Source organism: Rhynchophorus ferrugineus, unplaced genomic scaffold (assembly GCF_030347505.1).
Source record: "Rhynchophorus ferrugineus isolate W39M unplaced genomic scaffold, kcgeb_rfMv2 rfM8, whole genome shotgun sequence".
NCBI classification, from domain to species: Eukaryota; Metazoa; Arthropoda; class Insecta; order Coleoptera; family Curculionidae; genus Rhynchophorus; species Rhynchophorus ferrugineus.
Window position 1 is genome coordinate 7,631,981 of NW_027472587.1, and position 18,192 is coordinate 7,650,172.

At 32.6% G+C, this 18,192-nt stretch overlaps 1 protein-coding gene across 1 annotated transcript in view; it reads left to right on the top strand.

Annotated features, from left to right (window-relative positions):
- LOC143200960 (protein Wnt-5b) overlaps positions 1-18,192 on the top strand; it is a 234,987-nt gene that overhangs the window by 172,423 nt on the left and 44,372 nt on the right. The window contains exon 5 of the mRNA XM_076411775.1: positions 5,273-5,384. Within this exon, the coding sequence (XP_076267890.1) occupies positions 5,273-5,384 (112 nt within the window). The remainder of the gene's footprint in view (positions 1-5,272; positions 5,385-18,192) is intronic.

Here is an 18,192-nt window from a genome sequence, read left to right on the forward strand (position 1 = left end):
TTTGGTCAGAAATGCACTCATAATTTTGAAAATCGGCCCACAATTGACGGAGAAATCGGCGAACCTACATTAAAAATATATAATATATATACAGCTGAACATAGAACCTCATCCTTTCTCGAAGTCGGTTAAAAAGAAGCATTTATACAAATTTTAACAGGCGTATTCATCACAACACACTATATTGTTTCATCACAATCGGATCAACCGTTTAGACCAAACTTATAAATAATTATAACACGTTATTTCCAGAAATTAAAAATAAATATGAGATAAAGACAATGTAGAAATAATGAGATTTACTTTGTGAATTGTACAATATTATTACAGTCAATAAGATACCCATTAAAAAAATTAAACAATATAAAGAAGAAACGCTGTATAAATATTTTTCTAGCGAATAATCAAAGCTCTTATCTTCGAGCTAAATATAACAATGATACAATAAATAAAGTCGAACATATTAAGGCTAATGTTAGTTGCGTATTTTGTAACCAGGTAGCTTATTTAGAACTCCGAGATTTATAATACCATTGTTAACGAAATATATTCTTTGGTGTTTCCGACATATAACTGTATATATTATATCATTTCGCTTCGCATACGGCCTAAGATGGAAACCAACCACCTGAAATGCAGGAACGTTCACCGTGAAATTTAATGGATCCAATCCGTTTTTAAAATTAAGGATTTTTTTGTTTGTTCTGCTAATTTATTTGATAATATCTCCATATGTTAATTATACGTATCTTATTAATTAACAGTACCTTTAAATATAATTCATGCCGGCTTGGTTGGCACAGTGGTAAAGGCGATAGGACGTCCTCTTACTGTTGCGATAGTCGCGGGTTCTAATCCTGCTTGGGCATGGCCGTAAATTTATGTTTGTGATTATCCTAGACAAGAGTGCAAAATCTGACAAGTAAAATGATCCCAGTCACGCCAGTAATCAGGCTGGCTAAGACCGAGTATCTTCTGGGATGATTTCTAATTTGGTCACTCGAAAGTCGATAGGCTTAAAGGACCGTGGTTCGGAGCCCACGTTAAATTGTAGGTCCAGTCCAGATAAACCCTCGTTGGTAAAAAGGAGAGTTTAAAATATTTAAAAAATATTAATTCATATTGTATTTTTGTATTTACTAAAATTATGCTAGGTTGTCCGACAAATTCGCTTAAATTAAATCTAACGGAAGTAAAAAAACGCTTATATTAGAAGCTTGTATGAATTGTGATTATGATCATCGCTATCTATTGGTAATAATGCGAAATATTAATGTAAACAACCTGTTAAACTCGACAGTTTTGACATTTTTTATACATAAAATAACAGTATATTTTTATTATAATAGTATACCATTTAGTGTGATTGCATGCAAAAGTACTTTATTAACTTTAAATATTAAAAGTTACAAAAATTTTATCGACAAATTAAAATAAAACTTTGGATGCTTTTATAAAATATGTAGTGTTAAAATGAAGCTGAATTAGTTCTACGTTATCGAGTTGATGGTGCTTTGCAAACTTATTGAATAACCTAGTAAATCAACTTTGAGAATTTTAAAATAGATCTTTAGCGTAACTTATGCGAAATAATCTTGGGACTATATTTATAACTCTGTCATTAGGCTTGGCTTTTACGTAGGTGTTATTTTGTTGAAGAATAAATAGTATGAAAGATGCCGGACTACCAGACAACAGCAAAACACAATTTCGTTAAATAATACATACTGAGATTAAATTCAAAGAATTATAAAGTTGTGTACAAAAAAAGGAACTCATAATGGCAAGGAGTGATGTTTAAAATTAATAATACACACATTGTTATGCATTAAAATATTAGATTTTTAAAAATCCCTAAAAATTAATTTATATTCCGTATAAATGTGTCTTAAAAACAGAAAATAACGATGAATATTATTAATAATATAATTATTCCTTCTAAAACTCTATTAAACATTTAATATTCTTAAAACTATATGATTTATGCATAAAAATAATATTTTTTTCCTTAAATTTCGTAATTCAAACCTTGGATTTACAAAAGCAACCCTCAAAATTATTTCATCATTACAATTATAGGAATAATCAATTATCATTAATGATAAATAATATCCAAAAAAAGTATTTCTTGAAAAACCATTAGAAGAATTTAGTGTTCAAAGTAAATAATAAATAATAGGCTGCAGAAAAAGCAATTCCTAATCTTTATAAATGAGTGAAACATGGATTAAAATAGTATTTTTGATAAGATATTCTTAGTACACTCTTAATTTGCAAATTTGTTCTACTTGCATCAATACACAGCCAAGACAAGTGCGGGATAACACATATACTGACGTATATGTATTTCCCAAATTAAAATTCAATTAAACTGCTTAAGCTAAAGTTAAAAGTAACCCTATAAAAGTTCAACTGATTTGGTTAGTTGATTTTTCTGATTTCCTGCGCCTTATCCAATATTTGTCCAAACCTTTCGTGCTTTCCCACGACATCTTAAACAACTTCACAGATTCATATTCATAGAAACACTTAATGTGCATAAAGGATCAAGTCTAACATAATGTAAATATTTTTTACAATTAAAATTTTGATTATACAATAACAACCCTTAAATTAATTCAACGCTTTAGCAAATACATAAAATGCTATCTAAAAATAGTATATAATTAGCAAAATTACAAATACATTTATTTCTTCCAAAATTATATGGATTTATTAACATTATTGATAAAAAACAATTATTTTTAAAAAATATTATTTGCATAATTCTTCACAATTTAAACTTTAAATTTACAAAAACAACACTAGAAATGAATTCATAAACTCCATAAATATATGGGAACCTAATTAATAATTTTAAAAAAGCATAAAATATTATTTTTTAAACTATAAACTTGGCCCAACCAAAAAAACAAGAAAAAGTAACACTTCATACATTTTGTTGTTTTTCCTAGTAAAAAAAACACAGTAATATATGACGAAAACAATATCCCCGCAACCCCGGAAATTATGACCCTTAATTCCATCAATTCCAGCGCTCCGGCTCGATGATCCGTACAAGATTTATATTTTATGACTGATTAATTGAAGTGGCAAAGTCGCTTCTGTTGCCGGTGCCTTCCATTATGAAAAATCCGACGCGGATTCGCTACGGATCTTTTGGGGGATTTACCGACATCGAAGCACCCCTCGGCAATAAAACCGACGCGCCCACCCCTAGCGCGATCCGTCATTGTGACAGCGAGACAAATTGGCCGGCTTTGCGGCCGTGGGGTGGTGGCTGTTGCTCTGAGAGGAAATGGCCGATCGTGGGAAATGATAAATGTTTACTCTTGTGATATAATTAAGTTATAATTTGTTACATCAAGTGGAAGTCGTCCCAATCAGATCTAGAATTATTACTAATAGATCTGTAGTTATAGAGCAATATTACAATTTTATATTTCCAACTATAGCGAAACTTTAAAATATAGGGTGGTTTGTTTTAGTGGCGGTATTCTAGATTTAAGTTCTATTTAGTTTATCAAAGAAATTCCGTGGATAACAGTCTTTAATCGTCTAATAATCTAAATGTAAACAAAATGTATTCTAACAGGTCAATTGAAAAGTCACCGGCCTACCATAATAAAACACTTTTTTTGGCAGAATTAGTTTTTTTTTATTCAACATAATTCCCTTCAAGGGCGATTCGCGATTATAGCGAAACTTTTCGATACCATTTTTGTAGTACGATTTGTCCTTTGCTTCAAAATAGCCCTCAGTTTCGGCGATCACCTCTTCATTCGAAGAAAATTTCGTCCCAGCGAGCATTCTTTTGTGATATGAGAACTAGAAATAGTCGCTGGGTGCCAGATCTGGAGAATACGGTAGATGAGGAAGCAATTCGAAGCCCAATTCATGGACTTTTGCCATCGTTTTCACTGACTTGTGACACGGTGCATTGGCTTGGTAGAGAAACACTTTCTTTTTCTTCATATGCGGCCGTTTTTCGGAGATTTCGTCCTTCAAGCGGTTCAATAACGCTATGTAATAGTCGCTGTTGATGGCCTTTCCTTTTTCAAGGTAGTCAGTGCAAATTATTCCATGCGCATCCAAATATTCGTGAATGATATGATGTACACGTTCGGTTGATATCTTTAGAGTGTCTGCTATTTCATTCAATATCAATTTACTGTCATTCAAAATCATTTTGTGAATTTTTTTAATGTTTTCATCGGTAACAACCTCTTTAGGGCATCCACTGCGTTCGCCGTCTTCGGTGCTCATTTCACCACGTCTAAACTTAGCATACCGATCCTTGATGGTTGATTTTCCTGGGGCAGTGTCCAGAAACTCGGCATCAAGCCAAGTTTTTGCTTCAACTATATATTTTCCTTTCAAAAACCAATATTTTATCAACACGCGAAATTTCTTTTTATACATTTTTGTTCACAATAACAAAAGTTGTTTAACTTAAAATGCTATAATTCACAAACTAATGATCTGGCAGATGTCAAATTTATACACGCATCTTTTGAGGATTAGGGCTTTTGGGTGTTTTTCTATTAAGTGCACCTCATTACACTACACTACACAAGATCAAATGGTTTAATTCTTTTGAGTCTGTGTCCTTATGTTATCCAAAAGTTGTATTAGTTCGAGTATGTCTTCTTGCAATTCCCTTACTTTCCTGAGTGTCAGTTGGTATATGAAGGTCTCTGTATAAGTAATCATTTCTGTAGTATCTGGGTGCATATATAATACCTCTCAAAACTCCAGTTCATCCCTTTTTAACTGACTTCAAAAAAGGTGGAGGTTCTATGTTCGGCTGTATATATATTTTTTTAATGTATGTTCACCGATTATAGACCGGTTTTCAGAATTATTTTTTTATTTATTTTACATAATTTTTTTTTCCGAGGTAGTCTCATTGGCACCAAATCAGGATCACGAGAAATTGGAATCGCGAGAAAACGTTCAACAAACAAAAGTTCATTCCAAGCGTTATTATTATATGCCAGAATCTAAAGTATGCGTGATTCCATTGTTATAGTTGTTACTGCTGTCAGAAATTGTACTTGACTGGGCCCTTGACACTTGATTCTAGATATTTACCTTGCAATACATAACTCAAATTCGATAAGAAAACGAATTAAATCATTAAAATATAATACCAAATAGAGAAATACGCTTTATATTGAATTGAATGCTTGTAATATATTTGACTGCTAGATTAAGCTCGCAAAATATTGTGGTAGTAACTATGAGGTTAAGATAAAGTTTTTGTTTTCAGATTCACACAGAATTTTGTCGATGTTCGAGAAAAAGAGAGAAAATTTAAGAGAGGCTCCAGAGAGCAAGGTCGAGCCCTCATGAACCTGCACAATAACGAAGCAGGAAGAAGAGTAAGTAAGAGCAATTTTACTAGATCTAACAACGTACATGTAATAGACAGAACGTCCTCCGAACCTCTTAATTCAAAGCTAACATGGAAATATCGTTCATTTTGAAGATTGTTGTTGTAACTGAACCAGAAGGTTTTTCCTAGTTTCTTTAGAAATCGGTTTAATTTCATCTAAAGGATTTATGTCGTAAATGATGATAGTCAAATCAGTCTCAATTAATATCTTAAAACTTTGTTATTATATAAATTTGTTTTCACATATATTAATTCACCTTAGCATATTTTTTTGCGCTCATCAATATCAAGAGTATTAATAGTTTCTTTTGTTCCAATTTTTTATCAAATAAAAATTATCAAAATCCAAAGTGAATGAACCATTATCGTGCAACAAATTGTATTGGTACATTATTGTATGTAAACGTCCAGTGCTGTGATTGTAATCTGAAATTCCCCTGTAAGTTATTTGCAATCGATACCATCTCTGGAGAAAATAATACCCCAAAATGTCTAGACTATGTGGTGTATGTGGAAGAAGCACATTTCAATTTGGTCCTGTTCAGACCAAACAGTTTATCGAGATCTAGAACAACAATCATTTTCATATCATAATTGGATACTATAACCAAATATTTAAAATGTTTAAAATATCCATTGTTTTGCTTTCCTTAATTAATTTACGCGTTACAGTTTAATGTCTGAACAAATTGCATGAGGAATTACATTTATCTAGAATATCATAATTTTTTCAGGGTTTTTGTTACAATATATTCTGCTCATTATTCTTGTTTTAGCTGGTGTTTTTCCTCTGTTCTCTAGTACTTTCTTCCGGATATCTCCGTTATTCTCCGTTCGGCCCTTGCTAGTCAGACTCTCTAATGGTTCCATTTTGAGGTTAATGTTTTCACTTATTTTGTTTTTCTCATCTTGTTCATCTTTGTTACTCTCTGCACTGTTATAGAATATTTTCTGTTAGCTACTAGGATTATTTTTGTGATACTACCGCGTCTTGCAGCTAATTTTACTGATAAATGTACTGTTCATACCGTAGAATGAATACATAGTGGTTAGGTCTCCCAGAAGATCTAACCTAAACACTTTCCATTCGAGAACAAATCGACGCTGGCGTACGTACCTGAAGGTTCCCCGCTGGCCACAGCCTTGTTTAACCTCTTTATTTCAGATCTGCCGAGAAAAGAGCACACGTTGCGTTTTACGCTGATGACACTGCTTTTGTCACGGCATCTAGGTTCGAGCTTGCAATTTAAGAACGTTTACAGAAGCAATTCGTGCGGTCAAGTGTCATCAGGTCAGGCCCTCATTTTCCATAAGAAGGGTTATGCACTGCGCATCTCCCAACTTACGATCGACACTGCAACAATTCCGTGACTGGATAACGTCATCTATCTCAGGTCTCCACTTTTACCGACGGTTCGGTTGGCATTCCCAAATCCAGAATGGTTTGGGGATAACAAACCTGCTATCTTCTCTAATCTGCCCTTCTAGCAGACCTTCCATCTTCATCTACTACGAATCTAATGTGTATTTCAAGTTTGTTACAAACAACCAGGTGAAACGGCTTCAAGTTTTCCAAAATGAGCTCCTCAATAGAATCTTAAACACTCCATGGTTTGACAGAAATAATCTAATTCATAGGGAAACTGACACTCCAGAAATCAAGCACTTCATCTTCAATCATTCCACAAACAACAACTCAGCTCAAGTTCTTCTGAAAACGCGCTTGTTTGCGAGTTGGTCGACATGCTGGGAGCTTAACACCTCGTCACCGCTAACCTCCCCCTTTTCCAGGCTGAAACGACCTAATACGTCGCTGCAGTCATAACTTTTGCCCCCATACGACAGTATCCGGTCGTGTGTTAACTTAAGTTCGCGAATCAATAGAATCGCCAGGTCCTCGTGCCTAATAACGGCTGCCCTGCTGTTCTGTTATCGTTCAACATCATTCAATATTACTTTTATATCATGTCCCATCTGCTTATAGTTTCCTGTAGATGGTCTGAACAATCAGTTGTTAATAGTTATATAGTGTTTTCTTTCCGATCTGACATTTCCCTATTATTTCCTCCAATATTTTCAACCAAAAATTGGGCTTAGAAATCCGAGTTGTGTTAATATCGCTTAGCTTCTAAAGGACTTGACAGTTACTCCTTTTTTTTTCGAACGTATCCCCTTATTTTTCTCTTCTTACTCTGTTGAATGCTTTTTTTCAGATTCCTTTCCATCTATTAATTGTAGCTTTAAAAATATCATTTGATTATAGAAATATCTTTTAGTTACAACAAAATATAAATTAACATGAAATACTCTTTCACAAACATACTATTAATGCAAAAAATGTTCAGTTAATTTAGTTATTTTATTTAAGTCATGCGAAATAATACAGCTTAAATATTATGGTAAAACAAAAAAGGTACCACGAAAAGGTTTCGGCGAAGGTCGACTTTCTAAAGTAACCACGAAACAGTATTACGGTTAATTTCTTAACAAGAGGCAATTACGTGAAGCCTGCCGAATTACTATCGGGATGAACGAGACAGGTTTGCGAACTTGGAAAGTCCTAATAAGTGTGTGTGCTTATTAAACTAGTACCCATTAAAAACTGATTGAAGTAGCCAACATAGTTGTTCCAAAGAAGACCGCCGCGAAAACGTCCATGAAAACATCGACACTTGAACCGGCCATGATCCGGTGGAAAATTGCTAGAGTTACAGGGGCAGGTTCAGAAGATGCTTCAGTTTTGAGAGATTTTTAACCGACCTCGAAAAAGGAGGACCTTCTATGTTCGGCTGTATATATTTTTTTTAATGTGTGTTCGCCGATTTCTCCATCGATTATGGAGATTTTCAAAATTTTTCTTCTATTCGAAAGAGTGGACTTCCGAGGTGATCCCATTGTGACCAAATCGGGATCTGTTGGGGGAAGGAGGGATATCGAGGGAAACGCTCAACTTTCAAAGGCACGCACAATGTTTTCACATATTTTTTATCTATAATAATCAAATATTTGTGTATAATGTTATTGCTGAGCTGATGTGACGGAAAATCGGAAGTCGTTCAGTGCAAAAGCCATTTAGTTTACTTTTTATCTACAAACTATAGCATGTATGATGTCGTAGAAATATTGTACACAAGTACCTCTAATGCAGGTCGCGGGTTCGATTCCCGGCGGGGACAACAACTCTTTGTTGTTGTTTATTAAGAACGTTCGTCAAATCACTTAAACTAGATTATTACAATGATTGTTGCGTACATATTTTATGTTAAATTTTTTTTGTGTTAAAAATTAAATTTTATTATTTTTTTATTTTTAGTGAGTTCCTTATTTATTTTTTGAAGTCGGTTCAATTTTTTCGTTAAAAATATTTTTTAGTTAAAGCGTTTCACATTATTAGACTAGTTTTTAAACAGTGTATAACGAATTCCATCATTCTGATTAAAGTAACGAAACTGAAAACATTCATATGTAAATAATAATAATAAAATCATCATATTACTGGATTCAGACTTATTAAACAAGATTTGACAATATGACATATATATATATATACATATATATATATATATATATATATATATATATATATATATATATATATATATATATATATATATACCACTAATACTACCACTAAAATCAAGAGAAAAATGAAAGCCATCAACCACACCAAAGAAATTAAGGAAATGGTAGCTGAGAAAAGGAACCATTGGATCTCAATTATCTACAAGATCTGACGATGACAAGAAAATAGACTTCTCACTCTGAAAAGTCACCAGAAATCCAAAGTGAAGATAAAGAAAATAAATATCCAAAGAAAATAAAGTAAATCTAAAGCATAGATTCAAAGTCATCAAAAAAAAGAAAACTTGGCTATTTAGAATAAAGATTGAAATCAAAACAAAGTGAACTGTGCTGAAGAGATACGATCACTGAAAATTTACCGATTTTCTAGTTTCACCAAAAGAGTCACCAAAGTTATAAAAAATCAACATGAGCAACCAAGTTATGACTTAATAAACTTAATAATTATTAATTAATTATTAGAATTTGAGTGCTTCACAACTTACCAAGAAAGGGAATTAAATACTCACTAATTTCACCAATGCGGCATTTTGACTCGGATAACACTGAAGTAATACTCATACTCAAGATAACCATATCATTTGATCTCAATGAACTACATTTAACAACAAAAATGTTATTATTGAAGATACTAAGGGCGATTCTAAGGGAATTATCTTTGAAAAACAGCTAGTTTTATGTAATTGTGACATAAGTTCTAGGTTATTATTCATTATATGATTAATTATATTCAGATTCTATTCAGGTTACCACAAGAGGGTTAAATACAATATATCACACAGAACAGGAAAAAGCTTAAAAAGATTAATATTTTGGGCCAATACGAGAAATTCATTCAATCATTAAAATAATTTCAAACGCAATGCATTTTTTAATATAACATCATTTATTAGACATGCTTAGTATAATGTAATTATATATAATTATGTAACTTATTACTGATTTTCAATTGTATTTTTTAATTAATTAATTCACAAGCAAGATGAGTGTACATCAGTATGTATGTCTCAAATTAAAATTAGATTATTAACATTACACTTACACACTTATGACAGTCTTGGATTACTACACAATTTCATAACATAGTGCAACGCTATATTAGCAGCCCATAAGTCCAAATTAATTTTATTTTTGATCGATAAATATATCCCCTTGTTTTGTAACAGGTTAATTGAAAAGCCCCGGCCTTATACATAAATGCTGCTACTAGAATAAAATTCATATGTTTAGTTAGCCTTAACCCTCAAAAGATGCGTTTATAAATTTGACAACTGTAGGATCATTATTTTGTGAATTATAACATTTTGAGTGAAGCAACTTTTGTTATTATGAAAAATATTTATAAAAAGGAATTTCGCGAGTTGATAAAATATTGCTTTTTGAAGGGAAAAAATACAGTTGAAGAAAAAACTTGGCTTGATGCCGAGTTTCCGGACACTGCCTCAGGAAAATCAACCATAAAGGATAGGTATCCTACGTTTAGACGTGTTGAAATGAGCACCGAAGATAGTGAACACAGTGGACGCCCAAAAGAGGGTGTTACCGATGAAAATATTTAAAAAATCCGCAAAATAATTTTGAATGACCGTAAATTGATATTGAATGAAATAGCAGACACTCTAGAGATATCAACTGAACGTGTACATCATATCATTCATGAATATTTGTGTATGAGGAAGCTGTCTGCAAAGTGGGTGCTGCGCGAGTTCACTTTTGATCAAAACCAACGACGAGTTGATGATCAGAGAAGTGTTTGAAGATGATCAAACGTAATAAACCCGAATTTTTGCGTCGATATGTAACAATGGATGAAACATGGCTCCATAATTTCACTCCGAAGTCCAATCAACAGTCATCCGAGTGGACTGCACACGATGAACCCGTTCCAAAGCATGGGAAAACGCAACAGTCGGCTAGCAAGGTTATGGTGTCTGTATTTTGAGATACGCGTGGAATAATTTTCATTGACTACCTTGAAAAAGAAAGGACCATCAACAGCGACTATTACATAGCGTTATTGGACCGTTTGAAGGACGAAATCGTGCACCGCGTCACAAGTCAGTGAAAACGATGGCAAAAATCCATGAATTGAGTTTCGAATTGCTTCCTCGTCCACCCTATTCTCTAGATCTGGCCCCCAGCTACTATTTCCTGTTCTCAGATCTCAAAAGAATGTTCGCTGGGAAGAAATTTCGAATGAAGATGTGATCGCCGAAACTGAGGCATATTTTGAAGCAAAGGACAAATCGTACTACCAAAATGGTATCGAAAAGTTGGAGGGTCGCTATAAACAGTGTATCACCCAGAAAGGGAATTGTGTTGAATAAAAAAATAATAATTTTGCAAAAAAATGTATTTGAATATTGTAGGCCGAAAACTTTTCAATTGACCTGTTAGAGTGGTTTATTTTAGCCTAGTCCACTTATGCTTCGTATAAGCTCTAGGCAGGTACATTTTGTTATAATGTCTGTCGTCAACCAATGTTCCACGCCATATATTTTTTTTTATTCAAAAATATAAGGCTCCAGCTGTAAATAATAGTTCCGAGGCAACAATTTGCTGATCTTAAGAATTAAAACGATCTTAAGGCGATTTCGAACTCTGAACTGGAAAGATGGTAAATTATAATGGTAAATATAAGCGATTTTTCCCGTTGCCCTTTTCTTGCTCTTCTTTTTTTCTATTTATTTGTGATATATATCATCTTATATTACTTTTGAATTTCTCACCATCCCCACCCAATATCAAATGTATAATTAATTAAATTGATAAAAGAAAACGTTTTCTGATTCATTAACCATTGGCCATTAAAAATAATCAGAAGTATCTTGATGGATTTCTTCAAAAGTGGTATGATTCATTTTACAGATAACTCTGACACGGTTCACTTCTAACACTCGACGGGCCCTGTTACACGGTGAGGAAGATCTTGTCATATAATTGAGTTCTTAAGTTTAATTAATAATCTGTGTGCAGCCTTATTCCCGTCCCGTAACGATATTGCGAATTGCTATCGAACCACTCGTGAACCGAGATGTTATCGCATCTTAAGTTGTAGTGAAAGGTCAAAAAGACTAATATTCGATATTTAAAATTTCGTAATAACTAGCACAAAGGTTAGTGGTTAAAAGAGTCTACAATTAATCACGTCGTTAATTAACGTTGTTTTCGAAATGGCAGTAAATAGTTCATAATTTCTTTTTATTTTGTTAAGTATCGGCGTCAAGAGTACTACAAATTGATTCTTGCGCTTTAGATCTACTTCTTGCTTCTTGCTTCCTCTTCTATATATTAGGCCTATAAATTAGTTTTAAAGGATTTTTAATTTAAAGCTTTAATATGAAAATCAGTACAGTGTGTTTTATTGAAAATATTTTCCATCGATAGCTGTCACTTTTTTCCGTCTTTTAGGCAATTTACGGATTCCATCTCGAAAGAACGATGTATCTTTAGGGGCTATGCACGAATCGACCAATTTTTTACCATGTTCATAAGACGTGAATATTTGTGACGTCGAAACATTGCATTGTTGCCGCATCAATGGCTTTGACTTGCAAGAAAATACTGTTCTAAACAAAACAACTGAACAAAAATGTTATCAAAAAGTTAGTATATATATATATATATATATATATATATATATATATATATATATATATATATATATAGTACATAATAAACATTTTTACGTTTAGTTTTTGTTTCCTTCGATGGTGTGTTTACTTGTCAAGTCATCTTGGTATTACTGTGTATTTTATTTCTTCTGCTACTATCTGTGTACAGCATTCTTCATAAAATTAATCACTAAATTCTGTCTAATGCATTTACCATATCTGCAAAACAGCATTATCACATACCCTGAAAGTTTCCTACAGTCACTTTAACTTTCTTACTCACTGTCCAATTCATTCACTAAACAGTTAATTTCTAATCTATCTAAAACAGATTCATAATTCCACCATTTATCAATTAGTTCCTGTGTATGTCTTATCGAGTTCATCCAAACCGAAGGTGTTATGGTTGACAAAGCTTCCTTCTACATATCCGTACAGTTTTTGATGGACTATTTTTCTCGACCAGCAATATATATTCAATTAATTATTAATAAATATAATGACCAACAAAGCCTAATCGAATGCTATTGTAACTTTTACCTTTTTCCATCAATTTTAATTGTCTTTGCACTTTTTTGTTACTGTCTTGCCAAGAGCGTCCCAATGAACTATTTTGAAATAATTAAGTTTCATCAAGATACACAAATTCAAATAGTTTATCTTCCTTGGTCTTATCTTATGCCTTTAAAAATTGAATTCTTTTTAAGGCAATGTCTGGAAATTCTATTAAACCCCTCCATGGGTTATCTTTACACCATTTAAACCCTATGCCCTGTAAGAGTGTATGAAAGTATATCTTACATCCCCCAAAAAGCTGTATGTCCCTAACTCTTTTATGTATACTTTCTAGACAGAAAATTTTCTCTAAAATAATTTTATTAAATTATGTTTATATCTACAAAAATAGTTTGTGTACTTACTGTTCCTATACATTTGGTATATTTGGTCTCGAATAGAGCCAATATCAAAATGGTCAAGATTCAGGCCACCCACTTTATACGTAGATGGGTTTTCTTGGGTGAATCTAAAGTATCGTTCTTCATTTTATAAGCGATGTTATTCACAGTACCCACACTAATATTTAGCGCGACAGCAACTCGCTAAATAAGACATTTTCAATAAAATTGTAGGGACTTAAATTATTTAATATCAAGTACGTCTGACGACCGGCTGCCGTCCGTTTGTCAAACGTAAGCAAAATTCTTTAATGCAATAGTGTTAACAGGTTCTAACACTATAACTATAAATTATTGTGGCTGTATAATCAACTGTAGTTTTCAGATATACAATAATGTTAAAATAAATTATATTTGATAACATTTTTGTTCAATTATTTTATTTAGATTAAAATTTTCTTGTATGTCAAAGCCAAACTGAACTAAAACTCAGAGTTGATGCGGCAACATTGCAATGTTTCAACGTAACAAATATCCATGACGCATTACTAAAGAAAACTTTGACTGTATATTGGAAGAAATAGTAATTAAAAGAGGCAAGATCAATAATACGGCGGATTTTAGTGTTTCTAAGTATATTTTCACCGGTTTCGCAGCATGATATCAAGCGTTGTTGTATATATCAGCCTGACATTCAGTCGATCAATATGATAATATTTGAAAAGCCTAGTGGCTCTTCCTCTCTACCTCAATTTTTTTCCAACATTACAAAAGTTCTCAAGGTCTAACTAAAACCATCAATAACAGCAGACTATAACAGCAGTTGGTGTAACTCTTGGACCAAAACGAATATCAAAAAAAAACTATTAAACTCTAATCTCTAATTTAACTAATTAATTAAAAAACTCTAACCATAAAGTATTTAAATATATTTTGAATATCTCAATGTAAATTGTTTTCTGAGCTTTCTGGTTATATGCTAAATATAATAAGCCAAATAAAATTTTACATATTTAATAATCTGTCATAGTAATATAGCGTGTAGTTATTTTAATTTTATATTGAATATATTTTCTTTCCTTCTGATGCAGTTTATTTCTACTAACAAAATTATTATTTTGCATGCTCATTCTTCTTTCAATATTGGCTTCAGTTTTTTAAATAACTGTTCAAAAATAGAATAGATGACAAATGTCACAAGATATATTTGAGGATCATTAAAGACACAGGACGTAACAAGTTAAGAAACTTTTTAAACCATTATTTACTGCTCATATAAAAAGCAGAACATGAATTCTTGCTTATGAACGCCCATGACCATATACAGTATGTTGATCTGCGAAAAGCTCGCGAGTTTTATATATTTTCGCGTTACTGTTGCCTGTTTTTAGACTCTCTTCGGCTAGACTTCTTTTAACAATCGACTAGTTCTGTTAGTAAAGTGTTCTTTAATGGTTTTCATTGGATAATGCTATAAGCCTCAAACGTATCCCGATTTAAATATTTTAAGAAATAAAAATACAATCGGTTGTCAGGCCAATCTGGACAAAACCCAGACAGAATTGTTTTAATATATTATTTTGTGCGTTATTCTCAAATATTAATAAGACTTTTGAAATTATATTAAGATGGGTCATTTATGTTTCCAAATCTATTTGCCGGCATTCCCAAAGCAGTTTTTTAGGTTGGGGAACCTGAGAGAGAGAGACGTTTTAAATAGCTTCACACAAATATTGATGTATAATACTTTTATTAATAAATGTTAGTGACGTCGTTAATTGTTATTAATTTTAAAGCTCTTAACAGTTCTCTATCTATTCAATCTATCTTTATCTATATCTATATATCTATTATATAAAGATACTACAACTATATCAAATGACCAAGAAAGCAGTATTTGCCGAAACTTTTACCATATTTGCTTATTTCTGTATATTATAAGATTATTCTAAATTTATAAGAAAAGAGCATAAGCCTATTTACAAAAACATGTAGGAATTAATTTCTACGCTTTAAAAATTGGTACTTTCGATGCTGACTAGGAATTTCCTGATCCGAAAAATTAGTACCACCAACATTAAAATTCATTTTCTACAAAATTTTCCTTTATTACGTTTGCCAGCGACCCATATTTGTACAAGATTTCGAAACCGTATGCCAGCCCAGTCATTCAAGAGGATGACTTTTGTATATTTAATTTGTATTGATAAAAGAAAGATGAACGGCTATGGTAGAGAAGAAGAAATAGTGTAAACGAAACAATGTTCAACAACATTAGTAATCAGACAAATCAAAAGATTAAATAATATAAACAGAATTGCTTCGAAAAATATGTAAGTAAATGAAGCTAGGAAGTAAACAAAGATTACTCGCTATGGAAATCAACTTGAAGATTTAAAAGACCAATTATTAGATTACCGCCTATTAAAAATGATCGAAATGAATGGGTTCGACGCAATGACAAAAAAGCTTAATCATTCGCACGTTTAGCTAACGAACGTTCCAATCGAATGACATAGAATCTACAATAGATACAACTTCTGTTTTCATCAGGCTTTCTTTCGACGTTCATTGACTAACTGAATCGTCGGATTTTCACATTCTATGGTCGGAAAATTATATTCAATATCAGTTTCGTTTGGTTTAAATGTTTTTTCTAGATGATCAGCAAATATTTCAGCTTTTTCTTGATTGCTGCCTGCCCAACTTCACGTAGGTCTCTTATAATTAGACATGATCGTTTTAGTTATTTGGTGGAAGAGCTAATAATCTGTTTTCTGGTTGTCTGATTTCTCATAGAGTAATTTATGGATTCGTTTTTAATTTGCAGTATTACCTTCTTCAACCTTTGGGTTATATTGTTTAAAATATTTTATGTTCAGTCTGGTCTCTTATTTGTTATCGTCGTATTTTGTTGTTTTTTATTATATTTTCAGTGAGTGTCAGAACCACTGGTGTGTGATCTGAATTTAGATAAAAGTTTTCTTCGACTTCCTATAGTTGGATGTTATGTCTCTAACTATGAAGAAATCTAACACATCTGGAGTTTTCTCTAGATCAGTCGTCCAATAAGGTGGTTTTCCAGTTAATATGTAACCACATCTTAGTTCAGCAACTGCTTTATGATGTACATTGCCTTAAGTTGTCGTCATTCTTGATAACCATCTTATATTTTTTTGCATTACAATTACCATCAATTATATATTTTTTACCTAGGTTATTTAGGACATTCAAATAATGATAATTATTTTGATTATAACTTGGAAGACAATAAATTGCAGATAATGTAACTCTGTGTCTGCTTCATTTAACAGTCACTGCTATTACTTGATTTTCTTCTAAATTGATCCCGGATTCTTGATAGCGCCAAATGTTCTGTTTTATTATTTTGGCTCTTCTTCCTCTTACGATGTTAGCGGGATGTATGATGTGATAATGCATCCCTTAAGTTTTATAAAGGATTTCTTTACCAAGCGGGTTTCAGATATTAGGCAAATATATGTTTTTGATGATGGGATATTGATGGGATATATACCATGATGTGATTTAGAATTGCTGGATTCCATATGTATTTCAAATTGCAATTCGAATACCTCTGTTTGCCATTTCTGGTTCTTGAGGCCACAGGCTTATTGTTTTCTAATTTTTAAATTGTTTCGGAGAAATATTCAATCATTTTTTCCTGTTTGTCTAACTTTGCTATGAGTATTAATAGCAATTCGTTGGTTGGTGATAATATAATAAAAATAAATATCAATAATGGAGAACATTATCGAATAACTCAGGTGATCGTATGTGTCAGTATATTTTCTTGATGAAATCGTTATAGAGAATTTAAACTGACGAAAAATGAAAGAGAAACCTACTCGAAACTTATTTTTGCCTTCTGTGGGAGATCGAACGCAAGCCGGTCGCATATTCGATTTCCTTCGAGGCGTTTTAATCGTATTGTAATGTAATCGGTCCCATTTAAGATCATTTATTTCCTGTTATGCAAATAACGCACGGCTAAAGATCTTTGCACCTGGTAAATATCGTGGCGTTGTCGACACCTTGGATGTGGTGAATTTATTACACCACCGCTAACAAAGATCGGGCAGGCATGTAGGAACGCCATTCACTTAACGTTGCCCATCTCCGCGTACCCATCCTCACTCCTACAGCGACATGACGTACGACCAGCCTTAAATGTCACTCGTTCCGACTGTAACCGCTTTTATGGAAAGCGCACCATTAGCAGGTCTTTTTTCGAAGCCGAGCCGTCATCGATCTTGCGGGGACGCACTGTCGCAAAAACACGCAATAGTTCCTCTGTCGTTTCAGCGGCTTTAAATAATACTCCACTTGTGATTCATTTTAATTACAACATTAAAGCCTGGCCAATATCGTTTAAATTCGGTAATATTCGGGAACACTCGTCATTTTATTAAGTGCATTGTATTTTGATTATTTATATAATTTTTCTCTAATATTTATTTTCTAACTATATAGATGTTATGTAATACGGCCCAGACTATCCGGCCATCTGCTTTATTGACTACCTTTTAGTGAACGAGTGAGACGGGTTCATCTGTTTTTACCCTCAGTGTCGCTTTACATAGCCGTTCAACAAGTCCGTTAAATAAAATAATATTTTCAAGTAAATTAATAGTCTCTGTTTTCAAAACCTTTCACACATTATAACTGGCGCAGTTAATAGGAT